Below are 15,403 nucleotides of genomic sequence, written 5' to 3' on the forward strand. Positions count from 1 at the left end.
GTTTTTAAATTGTCCTTATGCCCTCAACTCTCCTCCCTGTCCTGAATGACCTTCACCTGGTCATCCCAGATTTAATGAGGACAACAGGCTTTTATGGCAAACAGTTGGTAAAACAGTATAATCTATTCCCAGGTGTCAGGATTTCAGACTTTTTCAATAGTCTTCCACACCCAAAGCTCGAAGTTCCACAAGAAGAGTAGCTGAAGCTCTGACAGAAAAGGAAAAGGAGGAAAAGCCCTATATAGTGTTGTTTGGGGGTTTTTTTTTTGGGGGGGGGGGGGGGTAAAGCTTTTGTAAAAGGTTTTGATAAAAAACAAGAAAAAAACCAACCCCCACACATCTCCATTCATATAATTTTCCAAAAATAGCCAAGTTAATAAAACTAACTACAATAACTAACCTACTAAACACTTATTTGGTTAAAAAGACCTGTTAGTTTAATTTCGTGCAATATTCAGAAAGAAACATCTTCCAGGACAGTATGCGATTAAATTACTGATTCTTTAAATACACTGTATCTTTAGATAAACATCTGTGCTGGTTTTGGCTGGGCTAGAGTTAATTTTCTTCATAGTAGCTAGTACGGGGCTATGTTTTGGATTTGTGCTGGAAATAATGTTGATAATGCCAAGATGTTTTAGTTACTGCTGAGCAGGGCTTACACACAGTCAAGGCCTTTTCTGCTTCTCACACTGCCCACCAGCGAGGGGATGCAACTGGGACAGGTGGCCCCAGCTGACCAAAGGGATATTCCATACCATATGCCATCATGCTCAGTATATAAAGCTGGGGGAAGAAGAAGGAAGGGGGGGACATTTGGAGTTATGGCATTTGTCTTCCCAAGTAACTGTTACACACGACGGAGCCCTGCTTTCCTGGAGATGGCCAAACACCTGCCTACCGATGGGAAGTAGTGAATGGATTCCTTGTTTTGTTTTGCTTGCATGTGTGGCTTTTGCTTTACTTACTAAACTGTCTTTACCTCAGCCCATGAGTTTTCTCACTTTTACTCTTCTGATTCCGTTCCCCACCCCAGCAGGGGGGAGCGAACAACCAGCTGTGTGGTGCTTTGTTGCCAGCTGGGGTTATAAGCCATGACAACATCAACATTCAAAGCAAAGAAATATTTTGTGACATATCCTTAATACAAATTGCTATTAAATAGGCTACAAGACTAATCGCATCACTTTGATGCCTGCTTATTAAAAATTCAGTTATTACCATAACTTTTAAAATTGTATTTTCTTTTCTGATTATTATTATTCTCCTCCTTTCTTAAGTCTATCCTCTACTACTTTTACATATATGCTGCAGGCCTCATATTCTTAGCAAAAGTTCTTTGTCCTTCAGTATATTCTGTAATTTCAGCAGATGCGTATGTAACCTTCACATGCCAATCTAGAGCAAAAAAATTAATCCCCAACATTAACAGGCTAGTGTAGCATTACTAGCAATACAACCCCTTCCTCATTTAGAAACACCATCATGCTTGTTCACTATACAGAGCAGTTGCATAGCTATTTTTCCAGCTGGCCCCATTTCTGTCCCAATTAACTCAATAACTAGAAATGCCTTATATAATAGCAGAAAGCTACAGAAAGTGTTAATCACACCTTTATCTTACTAAAAATAGACACTTCTATGCAGGAAGTCTGTTCAACTTCCCATTTTATCTGAAATGTAAATAAAATGCTCAAAACCTTCCCATCAATACATATTTCCACTGGAAAAAAATCCCCATAGTATTCACACGCTCTAAGCCAGAATTACTTCTCAGCTCACTGCAAGTGTTAGTCCTGAAGTACAGCCACCAGAATACACGTTCTTTAAAGCACACCTTACTTCAGTTACAACTGATGTCAGTATTTTAATCTAAAATTAACTGGTGCAGAACTAATCAATTTTTCATTCATGACATGAGAATAAACATAATTTAATAAATTAATTGTGGTTTTCAAGTAGTACAAAAATTAAGCCATTGGACAATAAACTTACTTTTCCACATAACTAGATTAAACAAATTGCAAGTTCCAGTCTTCCTACCATCAAAATAACATCACACTGAATCACTGAATTATCAGAAGTTACCTGAACAGCTTGAATATTCACTGATCATTACATCAATTTTTAAAGAGATCTCTCTCAAAAAAGATTCCTTTGAAATGCCTATGGAAAGCCTCACTATGGAAATACTTGTTCTACACTTCAAGGGAAATCAAAGCACAGAAGTGGTATTAATTGAATTTGTGTTAAAAAAGGGCAGTAGGTTTTAACAGTTCAAGTATACTAAAAAAAATTAATCGAATATTCTCACTTTAAACACATTTATCATGGTTAAAAATAGATGGTCGCCTGAGAAGCCATAACCTACATTTTCTCATCCATATACCAGTTTCACTGTTGTATCATGCTCTCTGTGGAAAGAGAGTTGTTAGTGGTCCTACATCATTTTACAGTTACATGAAACTCCATCCTCTCTGAAAATGAGAAGAAACTATTAACTTGGAAGCAGAAGTGTTAACACAGTAGTTTCCCAAATTGGTTTTTAATATGAATGTATGCAAATCCCCATACATTAATTATTTACAGCTCATACCCTTCAATACACTTGAACATGCGTGTCAAACGTAACTTCTTTAGTCTTAAAAATCACATTTCTGTCCCCACAAAAATGCATGACGGTAATCAAGGCTGTGCAATAATTCTTCTGTTTCAGAGTTATTTATGCAGCCCTAGCACTGCATAAGTAAGATTTTTGCATTACAAATATTACTACTTGTGTTTAAACAGTACATTAAAGAACAACACACAAATTATTTCCTGCTACAATGCGTAACAAGCAATAATCTAGTCTTTAGTACTCTGGTTCTGTTCAAGCATAAATCCTGCCCTAACATGAACATACGCACTTTTTTTTTTTTTTTTTTAAACCTGTCCTTGTATTTTCAGTCATTTTTTTCTTAGAGGAATGATCAGCACAGTCTGAGATATGGTTTCACCTTCTAAAATATACTTGTCACTAGGCAAAAAACATGGTTGCACAGATTAACACTATGCTGTGTTCTATGTATCTACTTCCCTGTGCTCCCTGAAAAGCTGAAATGATAAACAGGAGGCACAACTACAATACTGTGAACGTTACCAGTCCCAGTCTTGGGACTGCCTTTCACTTGGCAAGTTTAAGATGAAAGGAAGTCCAAGAAAATTGGTAGATGGAGAGGGGAAAAAAAAAAAACAAAACCAAAACAAAACCACCAAACTACACGTACCACCAAACACACCAAAACCGCCTCCCCGCCTCAACCCTTGCTCCAAACATTCAAGCATGCCCTCAAATACTGTGTCAAGACATAGTAGAGAAACATTTGTGTAAACCAACTGCAAGATTATTGCATTGAGTTTATCTAGGTAAAACATTTGGTATACACACTATACTTTGCTTTCCACAACTTCAGGCCTTAGAATTTTCTCTTATTATGCTCTTATCACAATGACCAATTTTTTTTCCTTTTAATTTTTTTTAAGTTGTCAAGCACAGTTCATTAGGTATTAGCAGATATTTCTACATTCTGAAACCAGAGTTGTTATTGCCACAATCAGTTAACAAAGCAGCAATAGCTAAAATTTTTAATATAATTCAACAGCTAAAAAAAAAAAAAATAATGGAGCAACTCCACAGCAAGTGGCTAATCAGATTCAGCGACCTTCCAGTACGTCATTTAGAATCAATTAACTTTACCTTTAATGTAAAAGCTAAAGATTCTAGATTTGTTGTAATTTTACTGGAAGCTCTGAATATACTTTTCCCATGAAGAATTTATGGTGTAATGTTCACATTACATGCAGTAAGTCTATTTGTAGTATAACTTCTATAAAAACACAAAACCAACCTCACCAAATCACTTATTAAAAAAAAAGCATATTGTATATAATGAAAGCTCATTAATAAAAGGTACCTCAGGAATTTAGTTTTACCTGAAGGAGCAGCTGTACTGTTCTGGTGGTTTTCACCAGGCGACACAAATAAGTCTTCCTCTCCTTCAGTAGATGAACTGGAAGAAGATTCACTACTGAGATCATTCTCGCTGGAACTGCTAGAGCTGGGTAGTAAAGCATACTTTCTTCGAGCTAACACTTCCCGCTTTTTCCTCTGCATTAAAATTCGTTCTTTTTGGTTCTGTGTCCGCTGTGATGAACTTGTTTTCACAAATCTCTTCCTATATGGAAGTCTTCTTAAAGAACTGCTGTGAAAACAGGGCCTTTTCATTAATAACCCAGGTACAGAGTCTGACTCAGTCCGAGGCCACTTCTGTGACCTTGCACTATGAGTTCTACTTGTAGTATTCAACACTGCCTGAGGGTGTCTTACAGGAGCATCTTTTTCTTCATCAGATGTTACTGTATCGGAGTCACCAAAATGTAGGCTAGATGAAGGTGAAGAGATACAGTCACTAAAAGAAGAATCATTGTCTTCACTCTGCGTTTCTAGGTGCTGTCTTAATCCTAAGATTCCTTGGTTTTCTTTATCAGGACAATTTTGAGTATATGAAGGACCAGCCTGCTGGCTTTTGCGTTTTTTTCGCACCACAATACTTTTGTCTTGGTCTGTACGGTTGCCATTCATGTCCTTTTGCTTTTGAGAATCACCACATAAGTGAGAGAACTCATTCCCTACTTTACTAGCAATCATTTCAACCTCTGCAGTGAAGCTTTTGGTTGCTCCAATAGGCTCAGGGTTCAAGAGGATCCCCTTCAGACTCTCCTGTCTCTTTGGTGCATCAGAAGGAACTTCACTCTTCATATCCGCTTTTAGAGTATAAACTATATTACATTCAGGAGTCCATTTAGACATGGAAAGTTTTAAGAAAGGCCTAGAAATAAACATAGATATGCATCAAGAAAAAGTAACATCAGATTTTTCAAGAGCAAAACTGAAATAAGAGAAAAGCAATTTACTGCTAAGACTGACGCCCCCAGTGAAAAAACTAACACATAACTGAAATACAGCTGTTTCATAATATTAAGAATACTGCTTAACAATGTCATTTTGAATTAAGACGGATCTCTCATAACTTGCATTGAAGGGAATTTCTGTTAGTCAGAAAAAACATTATCACTTTCACAGGGCAAGTATTGATGTATGTTGCCTGCAAAATGTATGGGCGATGTCTGTTTTACCAATGCTTAAGCATGAGAGTTTTACAGGCTACTGCTTACAGAAGTTAAGTTTCAGCTAAATAGCTCCAATAGCCATCAACTAAACTGCATGCTTAAATGAGGCCTACATCTTCCCCTATAGCTGTATATATGCATAGTAAATACCCTGAACACAATACATGGTACAGTACGGTGACAACTGAGCTATAAAAATCAGTTACTTAGAATTCATAGTTCTTTTCTGACATGAAAAAGAATAAAACAGGAGAGATTTTGAACCGTATTATTTTGGGTTAAAGTCATGAGAAATCCATTTATTACCTAGAGTTTCTTTAAAAAAGCACCACACATTAATAGTATACTGTACAAAGCTATTTTCAGTCCATGTACTTTTGACTCTATCCTGCGACAGAAATGCGTATCATATCACATGTTCCCTTAATAGTTGGTACCAGGCAGGTTCCCCTCCCTGTCAAAATACTAGGCTGTCAACATACAACAGTGCAACATTAGCCTCAAAGATTATTTCAAAGAAAAACTTTTGTACTGGAAGACTACTGAGAGACACAGGCAACAGTAACCTCTAATACATTCACCTCTGACCTGCTTCATCTGGCATCTCTGCCTTCTGTTTAAAGCCCCAAAAGAGACAAAAGAAGCTGGTTCCCACTGTGATAGCCACTGAAGCACTCTTGACTGTAACTAATACCACTTCTTCGTGCCTCAGATGAATAAGGCATATGGATGAATAAGGAATGTAGTAGACATTTCGCACTTGTACTACTTTAGCAGGTAAGTGCTTCTTTTCTCCCTCCCTCACTTGTTTGAAGGAACATCTCCTATGCTCTTCTAGAAGAAATGTTTATGAACTGAACCGGAATGTAGAGCTGACCAACCTGAAAAATAAATTTCTAACCAGATCAGACACCAATCCATTGCATAAGCACACAAACAGCTATACCTGGCTTACATCAGGTTGTGCTGAACTAACAGAAAGCTGCTTAAAAAAAAATATGTGCAACTATACCTTATGTGGGAATGAGGCTCCTTAAGCAGCACAACTGGAATATGCATGAAGCCACAAAAAACAGTCTAAGGTAGCAACAACAAGATCCATGGCAGGTTTAGTAGCATTGCCTACTCAGGTCTGTAATCTTCTGCCTGAACCTCCAAATTCTTCAAAATGCTAACGCATTCTTATGTCTGGTGCTAATATTTAAAGCTCTTGTTTATTTTGTCATAGAATGAATCAATACAAGGTTGAGACTACAGAACAGTCAAATCAAAATTTCTTAGTTTCACAAACTGATGCTTTCAGGAGCAGCTGTGAGCTAGTTGTTCCTAACAGACCCTGAAGAATGACTTATCTCAGTTTGCAACAGGTATAAACTGATGCATTATCCCAGGCAGCCTGTGTTCTCTTCATAGCCATAAGCTACTAATCTAATTCTTCAAGTGATGTAATCTGGAATAAAAATTTTGCACAAGGCATATGTGCTGCAGTACTAACATCTAAAGAAGACGCGAGTTCACCAGATCTTTTTGGAAATCAAGAACCTTGTGGATCCTAGAACCCCAGCTGAATAGATCCATTTGAATGTTCTCACTGGAAATCCTACAAACATTTAAAACAATTACTGTTAAATATGAGGCCTATACCCTGTGATAACTAAGAAAGTGTTGCTGTTTTCTACTGGGATTGCAGCAGACAGGTATGTTTTATGTCAGTAAGTCAAAAGCTAACTGCATGCAAGTTGGACTAAACCTCCTCTTGCCAGTATATACACCAGGACATGTTCTTACTTTCACTTCATCAAAGCACAGTTCACAGTGGGAGATAAATATTTCTTATCTTCAAGTGTTAAATGGAAGACTGCTGCATCCCGGGCAATATATGTTGGGTTTTTTTAATTGCAGTAAGTTTTTGTGGAATGCCCTACATAAGGCTACCCTCTTCTCTAGGACTGAAAAAAACAGAAGTTGCAAAATTGGAAAAAAACTTGGAATAAACATTAAGCATGTAAGAAGTATACACAGTAAACAAAGAAGCCTCTATTAAAGCTGCAGAATTCTGATATCTATGCTTCTCTGCTCCTGACAGCTCCTGAGGAAAATACCAGCTCTCACATGCTCCTCGGTACGCTTGTATTTACCCTCACATACATGCACCATCTTTCTTTGCAAAAATTAAGACTGAAACTTCCATTTTATAAAATTTCTAACAAGGACAGAAAATCAGAATTCAAACCTGTTATAAGCACACAGAGAACAAGCAGTACACAATCTTTCCCTCATCCTCACAAGGTCACCTTTAAGGCAGTATTTTTGGTCTGTTATTTGTGCACCACTGTTTTACAGAAATGCAACACTTAGTCTAGCCAGTCTTTTCCACAATCCAAAAGCAAACCAGCCACTCCTACAATAACCCCGTATTTCATCACAAGGGGTTTTGGGGTTTTTTTTGGTTTTTGTTTGTTTGTTTTTGTTTTTTAGAAAATCCACAAAATATTTTTATTTATTCAGAGGAAAAAAAAAGTTGATTTATTCAGAGAGCTTATTGTCTTCGCACACAGTCATAACTCACCATCATATATTAACACATTCAGCCTATACACAACAGTTTCCTGTCCTTTTAACATGATAAATTAAGGGGACAATTTTACTTAATTCTGAATTTTTCTTAAGAAACAAAAATCTGAACATTTTCTCATTCTGTGAGCATAATCAGGGGCTGGTTTACAAAGGACTCAGTTCTACTCATTGAAGTGCTTCCCCCCCCCCGCATTTTATTGTTAAATTCTAGTGAGGAAATCACCATCAGTATGAAAGTTCTGCATTCTGAATGTGATTATCTTTGTATAAGCGCTGTTTACTTTCACACAGAGGCCGCTGTGCTGATATACAGATAGAGCTATTTAAGTTACAGCAGAAAAATTAAAGCAAGAAAAGTTTACACTTTGAGAAACCTCAAACTCCTGTAAGATGGCAAAAAATACCTAAACCACCACACAGTGAAAACTAGTGCACTTGAAATGCTATTTACTGGCTTAGTTTTATTAAAACAAGCAGCCTAGATGTAATAGCCAGTTAACTCAGAATCAAACATTTTGTATATTTGCACTCTTGCAACCAAGGAAAAGTAACTCGACTAAGTAATCAAGATATCTTGATTTTTTCTAACCAATACAGATCCTGAAGGACTGCTTACTCATGGGAGAGCTGCTGGCTTCCAATTAAAAATTGCACAACAGCTTAAACGTGAGTATATTTTTAAGTGAATGGCAGCAATCAACAATGACAAATAATCCATTCCTTCACTATTTAGAAATGCTATTACAAACCTTTGAACAAAAGACTTGACCAAAAAAGACAGAAGTTGGAAGAAGAGCTTACCATTTAACTAGATCCCAATCCATTTTAAGTATTTTTAGTGGTTAGGCATAAGAAATACCCATACTACATATAAGTCCAATGCTTTTCCACCGAAGACAAGGTTTAAGGACTACAAAAATATTATGCAAATAATTAAGAGTCTTTAGAATGAGATCATCTGCTGTTAAACACTTAGAAGATCCTACAAAATCTCCCTCTAATTAAAAGTAGTCCTCAGAAGCTTTTTCAAAAAGCAGCAAGATGCAATCAGCTCAATCAGCATTAGTGTTCCTCCTTCCTAATCAAAATATTTGACTATTAACTTAGAGTCAAGACTTCAAGAGGAAAAATGGGGTAGTATCTTCTTTTAAGCCATTTTAAGTAAAGACTTAATGAAGAGCTGTTAAGACAGCTACCTGAAAACTATAATTATTCTAAGTTCCCCTCTAAAGAATCATGAAGTGTACATGACTTTTATCCATTCATGTCACAAAGTAAAGACCTTTGATATTAATCATGCCAAGACATAACAGCAGCACAAGAAAATTCATGCAAACTGGGGAAGTCCCTCAAAATTGCTAAGTCAAAAAACAAGCTCAAAGTTTGAAATCTTTACAGCAGCCAGGTTTATGATCACAAATAAAAGCAGAACACATTTGAGTTATAAGATGGAGCAAAGTATTTTGTCATTAAGAATGAATTCCATTACTAGCAAGCAAAAAGTATGATAGCATTAAAGCACTATAAAACAGTGAAATGGTTCATCACACATTAACTCGATTTTTTGTTGTAAACTTGGTTGATGAATACATCTAATCTAATATATCATTACTTTGAAAATGTATTTTCAATTACATTTTAAAATATAGTCAACTCCCTTCACCATCAAGAATCAATCTCCTTTTTAGGTGTCAAAAAGAGCCTTTATCAATTCTCTCAAGCCTGCTACAGTAAGTACAGAGGGCTTTGACACATGACCAGCCAACCACTTTGCAGAAAATGCCTATCTTAAGCACATGCTTCTTACATAACCGTGAAATTACTGGTCTCTGTCCCATTACTGTGATACGCACACCTAAACCCAGCTAGCCAAATAGACTTCTGGCCAACTTGATGAAAAGCAGTGAATAAAAAAGTTTCATTTACAAAGCAGTTAGTAGTCTACTTCCTCATTTTCCCCATCTTCAGTTTCCTGCTCCTCTCTTATTACATACACAGTAATTTCCCCTTGTCTTATGCGCTCCCCACCACTCAGACCCTAAACATACTTACAGACAACTCGGGTATCCTAAAGGCTAGAGCACACAAAAATTCTTCCCAATACAACAGCTCTCAAGACTACCAAGAGCTTGCGGAACACATTGTTGTCATAATCTCAGAATGAACACAGCAATTCCACTTCTATACAGATTCTGTGCTATCTTAGACCATTTATGTACCCAACCCAAATGCCCATATATAGAGTGATACCAGGCAAGACAATATTTAAGATTGTCTCAGAAAGGAAGTTTCTATCAGTTCCATTTGTAGTTCCTTTATTCAGTCCTAACTCTTATTTTCTTTACAGAGGTTCACTGAACTCACAATTAACTTTTAAAATTAATTCCCTTCCCTAATATGTGGCTTTTATCAGATTTTACTTTTAATGTTATTTTTTACTCTGACCAGCTAATACTAGTACTGTTATCTTCATGGGGAAACCTCACCGTTGAGGCCTGGTATGCACAAACAAACCTTATGCTCTGTATACAGTACTTTTTTTGGAACTGGCAAATATGGTTATCAATAGCTCAAAGAATGGACCAGTGAATGAAAGTATCACACAAGCTGTATTTTGGAACACCAACAGTCATTTCTTTCCTCTCTTTAAAAAGATGTATTTTTATTCTTTCAGCAAGGCTCTCCCATCAGATAAATCAAGACACCAAGAAACAGGATAATAAAAAAGCTTATAAAATTTGTACAAGACCTTCAGCAAAAGTGAGATAACCTAAGTACTACTACTTCCCTTTCTCAAGGGCAGAGAGCCAAACAAGACTGATTCATGCATGACCCTGATGCAATGGAGGTTGATCAGAGGGCTTAGAGCCATTTAAGAAGCTGCACCCCCAACAAAATCCCACGAAGATCGAATCTCAGTGCTATCATGCCCTGCTCCAACAAAAATAAAGAACTCAGCAGTTCACAGAAGAAAAACCCCACTTGTTAGCCTAAAAGGGGCAGTCATGCCCTATTCCTTTCATTCCTATCAAGCAGGGACAACCTGTACAATGCAGAGTAAGCAGCAAGAACACAAATACCTGATATTCAGTTCCACTATCAGCAAAACAAGTGCAATCAGATTTCGAAACTTTATTGCATTGTTCTTTGCTTTTGGTTGTTCTTCATTTTCACTACTTCATGAGACAAACTGTTCTTTTAAAGCTTGTTTTAACTACTAAATTTTAGCATACTATATATTGGTCTGCTAATCTTTGCTGGCAAATAAAGCAATTGATAGTTAAAGATCTATGCATCTTTATAAAACAGCAACAATCAGAAGGTAATCTGAAACTCTATTATGTTTGCTTTGATATTATGGAGCATCAAACACATCTTTATTCACAGGACAACATGAAATACCATTACAAACCACTCTCAGTTTCCTTTGTTTGCTTTAACGCACCCACAGTGATGACAGATACACCAATTTTTGAATGACAAAATTACCTGAGAATTCTCCAAGCAGAATACTTATCTTTTGCCCTACAGAAAGGTACAGTATTTCAGAATAACATGCATAGTATTAGTCACAAATGGCATGATAACATTCTGGAGACAGGTTCTTGCCTACAGTCAGCCAAAGACACTCCATGACATCCAGCCCAGACATAAGAGTTTGTCTGTGCTTTGCAGAGGGGTGCTACAGTTACACGAGCCACAGCAATGCAGGCAGGCTTACTCACTCCTTGCAGCCAATTCTAGGAACCATCACTGGCTTGGAAAGCCTACACTTAAAGTGAAACAATGTTATTTCAAGTACAGTACTACTCTTACTAACCTTTGCAAAGCCATCTCAAAGACAAGTCAGACCACAGTAACTGTACTGCAAAGTACCGTAAACAGCAGTATCCATCCTCTGGACCAGCAAAGTCTCCTTAATTTTATCTCTGAAAAAAATTCATCTGAGACCTTCAAGGTTTGTTTCTTCATGCATAAGTCCACTCAGATCAGTAAAGCAATTATCTTGCAACAGAAATGTCAGGCCACCTATAGAATAGCTACAGAATGCCTCTGTTATGCCACGTTATCATTCACCTCTGAGACATACCACCACTGTATTCTTACAAAGAGACTATTGAAAGTGTCTGTCTCACATCTTCCAACTGAATCCAGCACAGGACAGCTACAAACAGAGGAGCTCTTCCCTAGGACTGATCTATGGCCTGGCTCCAGCAGGAACAGACAGAACGCACGGAACATGCACAGCTGGAAGTGCCTCAGCTACATGAGTTGGCAGGCTAAGAGCAATTCTGCATAGAGTCCCACGAACAAGTTAGTTCTCCCGCAATACACTGTGAATCAGTCCAAGACCATAAGGCACCCATAGAAATCCTAGCATCAATCAAGCATCAGTGAAGCATTAGCATGCACATAGCCACCTGGACAAGGAATCTGTTTGGCTTTGCACAATGGATGCAAACAGGTGTATTTGACAAACATGCTATTCACAAGCACATTCTTCAGTCTAGACCGTTTCTTTGCTCTGTCCTAGGCTTAAACTCAGTTAGCTACATTAACACTATGTAAATCATGGTTTTAAGACATAAGCATTATGATTTGGCAATCAGTAATGTTTTGACTTCAGTGAACTCCAAGACAAACGTAACAGCAATGAACTTGGGAATAAGACGCAGTAGCTTTATAAAAGAATGACAAAATACACTTTTTTATTGGAACTTAAGATCTTAACTGGGAATTCTGCTTCCAGAGACAGTTAGGGAAGTTCCGAGTTACACAGCCATCAAAAATAATTTAAAAATTTACTTCTTGGTCCCCCTAGAAGTTTTGACCTTTGACGTATGTGTAACTGTTCTTAATGCAGTGTCCTTTTGCAAACACTTCTCGATAAGGCTTTGAGAAGCAAAGACATGATCTTTGCCACAACTTCTAACAAGAGCCTTGGAGGTGAGAATGATGAGATTAACCATCGAGACAGTTTTATGCTATTCTTCAGGAAACCTGTTAGAAGTAGGGGATTTTTCAGATATTAAATCGAGTAGATCTACCAGTTTAACAGGGAAGGACAGTGCAGCAGACTTCTCCACTCTTCACCCAGTAGAGCCAAGCGGCAGTGGGTAAAAGCAAATATTTTACTCGACAGAAGCCAAGTATTAGGACTGCACTTTATTGGCAAAAAAAATACAGAAGGAAGTCTCTTGCTAGTGAAGTCGTGAACCAGCCTTCTCAGATTTCACTTGGTAAACACTTAATAAGGAAGACATCACTTTAATTCACAGTAGTTACTTTTCCAAATAGCACAAACTATATAAAACCCATAAAACAGCAAAATCCCTTCCTCTCTGCTCCATTAGGGGTCTCTGTTAGGCCTGACATCAGCCCACCAAGAAAACCAACCAATCTAAGGCCTGAAGGAAGTTCACTAGTGTAACACTTTGGCTGCGGATACATTTTGTGTTTCTTTTAAGAGCACTGTAGACTTTAGAAGCAGCTGATCACTGTCACTTACACTGACAAAACTTAAAGAGACTACGACCGGGAGTAATTACCCTATACCTATGTTGTACACATGTCCCATACGACATTACTCAATATACATGTTTCTAATCTCTTCTCAACCTCACTGACATGCAAGAAGCTAAATCACTACAGATCTGGTAACAAAACTAACCTAAAGGAGGCTGCACATTAGTAAAGCTGTGGGGAAACCTTTATACAACATCTGCCTATGGCAAATCCATCTCTTCGTACTATCCCCATGGTTTACATCTGAATCAAATCATCCCATTCCTGTCCCATTCCCCCAGCAATTTTTTCTCCATTTATTCAACTGCCTGACATCTAAGCCTCCACAGCTCATCAGCTAGGGAGGGAGCACTATTACCTACATCTTCTCAAAAGAATATCCTCAACATTAGAGGAAATATACACAACTGAAATGAAAGAGTCTTCATCTTGGGAAAAAAGGCAGTAACTGCTGCCAGCTAAACCTTATTGCAACATGACCACCTCCACCGATCTGGTTATGTAGGTCTACAAAGTTATTAATTTAAAGTGGAAGTCACAGATATGTTAAGATACATTCTTAATACACTTTTACAAAAGCCACTGCTCCCTAAAAGACACATTTCTGAAAGGTCAGAACGTTCCCATCTAGATTTGGAAAGGACACATGAAATATGCATGAATGCTAAGAGCTGCTGCTCACCCCTGGGCTCCCAATACTAGACATAACCACAGCTATAGCTGCCAGGGCTTCAACCATCAATAAAAATAAACAGATTTTTAAATATGCGAGACTTCAAGAGTTTTAAAACAGGAAGCTTGGTGTCTCACCCACTTTTATTTAACTGAAGTGAAATGCGAAATGTGCACACAGCCTTACCCATCTTATGAATTCAATAGGTCATTTTATACTGTGGATGACAGCATAAGACAGGTGACCAGATGTTCACTTTATCAAATGAACCAAGATCACATCCTTCCCTATCAAGCCTTGCACACCAGTAAGAACATAAATCTGAATTGGTGATAATCTTGGCTAATGTTTTTTTTGGTTTTGTTTTGTTTGGGTTTTTTTTGCCTCAGGTAGTCCCTCTATACAACAAAAAGATGAATAAAAACATTTAAATTGGTGGAAAACTACCTTCACAGCAAGGACTACAGGTATGTGAATTATAAGCAGCTTTCATTTTTGTTTCTAAGAGTGACAAAATATTCTAATTCTTTAAAAATTAATTTTCCTCAAAAATGTTTCTACTAAGTATTCGGAATTAATCTGTCACTGGAATTTTCTACTGGTTACGATAAAGACAATGTAAGGCCTTATTTTACCACCTAAAAACCTAGTTTTCCTTTATTAGTTTATAACACAGATATTCCACCCTGATAAATGCTACCTAGGTCTCCATGCTGAACAGTCAATTCTTATCTTTTTTGTCAAATATTTGTTCCTGAAGTAATCGTGCTAAAATCAAATAAAGTTGGGCTATTACAGCAAGATCTTACTTCCTGCAATATATCTTCTTTTGGAGGAGTACCTGACTATCAGGGATTAAGGGTATCATTTAATCAGCTAAAGCAATCAGGCCTTGCTTACAATCTCACAAAACCGTCTCAAGCCATGGAAGAGCTTATTCAAACAACACAAAAATTCCACAAACATATGCTCAGGCCTAATCGCCCAAAACGCAGACACTTTAAAAAGTACATAGATCCTTAACGCCTGCCCATTTTAGTAAGAGTTACAAACCTACGCACCTCTGAAGATCCTGGCCTACATTTCTGAATGAACACTGCTTCCTTGTTTATCAGGCCAAAAACATCTGACTGTTTTTTGTTTTTTTTAATATGGGTTAAGAAACAGAATACCAACTTCGCAAACAAAACAAATGACGTTATGACAAACCCTATTACACACACGAATAAAACTCATTTCCGTAAGGGAAAATTTGTGACAAATTTTCAAGGAGACAAAACCCAAAAGAGTGCCGCGGCTTCCCGCAGTGAAGATACTGCTTTGTGCATCAACGAGGCACTGAAAAAAATAAGAAAAGGTGGTGGTGGGGGGGATCAGCGTGAAGTTCCCAGCCGCCCAACTGCCCCCGCGCCCCTCCGGTCAGCTCCGCCGGGAGAGCCGGCCCGGCCCGGCCCA

The 15,403-nt window shown here is 37.7% G+C and overlaps 1 protein-coding gene across 5 annotated transcripts in view; it reads right to left on the reverse strand.

The window, feature by feature from the left end:
- Positions 1-6,206, reverse strand: part of RNF111 (ring finger protein 111) — a 47,042-nt gene extending 40,836 nt beyond the window's left edge. For 4 of the 5 annotated variants that reach the window (XR_774627.1, XM_010571759.1, XM_010571757.1 and 1 more), the window contains exons 1-2: positions 6,185-6,206; positions 3,976-4,871 (exon numbers count right to left, since the gene is read on the reverse strand). Coding sequence is in view for 4 of the 5 variants with exons in the window: in XM_010571759.1 (XP_010570061.1) it covers positions 3,976-4,852 (877 nt within the window). In the remaining variant the exon portion in view is untranslated. Of the gene's footprint in view, positions 1-3,975; positions 4,872-6,184 lie in introns of those variants that run through there. The other variant, XM_010571758.1, reaches the window with a different exon arrangement.
- Between the last annotated feature and the right edge of the window lie 9,197 nt (positions 6,207-15,403).

The sequence above is a fragment of the Haliaeetus leucocephalus genome, unplaced genomic scaffold, assembly GCF_000737465.1.
Source record: "Haliaeetus leucocephalus isolate CR32 unplaced genomic scaffold, Haliaeetus_leucocephalus-4.0 Scaffold339, whole genome shotgun sequence".
Lineage (NCBI taxonomy): Eukaryota > Metazoa > Chordata > Aves > Accipitriformes > Accipitridae > Haliaeetus > Haliaeetus leucocephalus.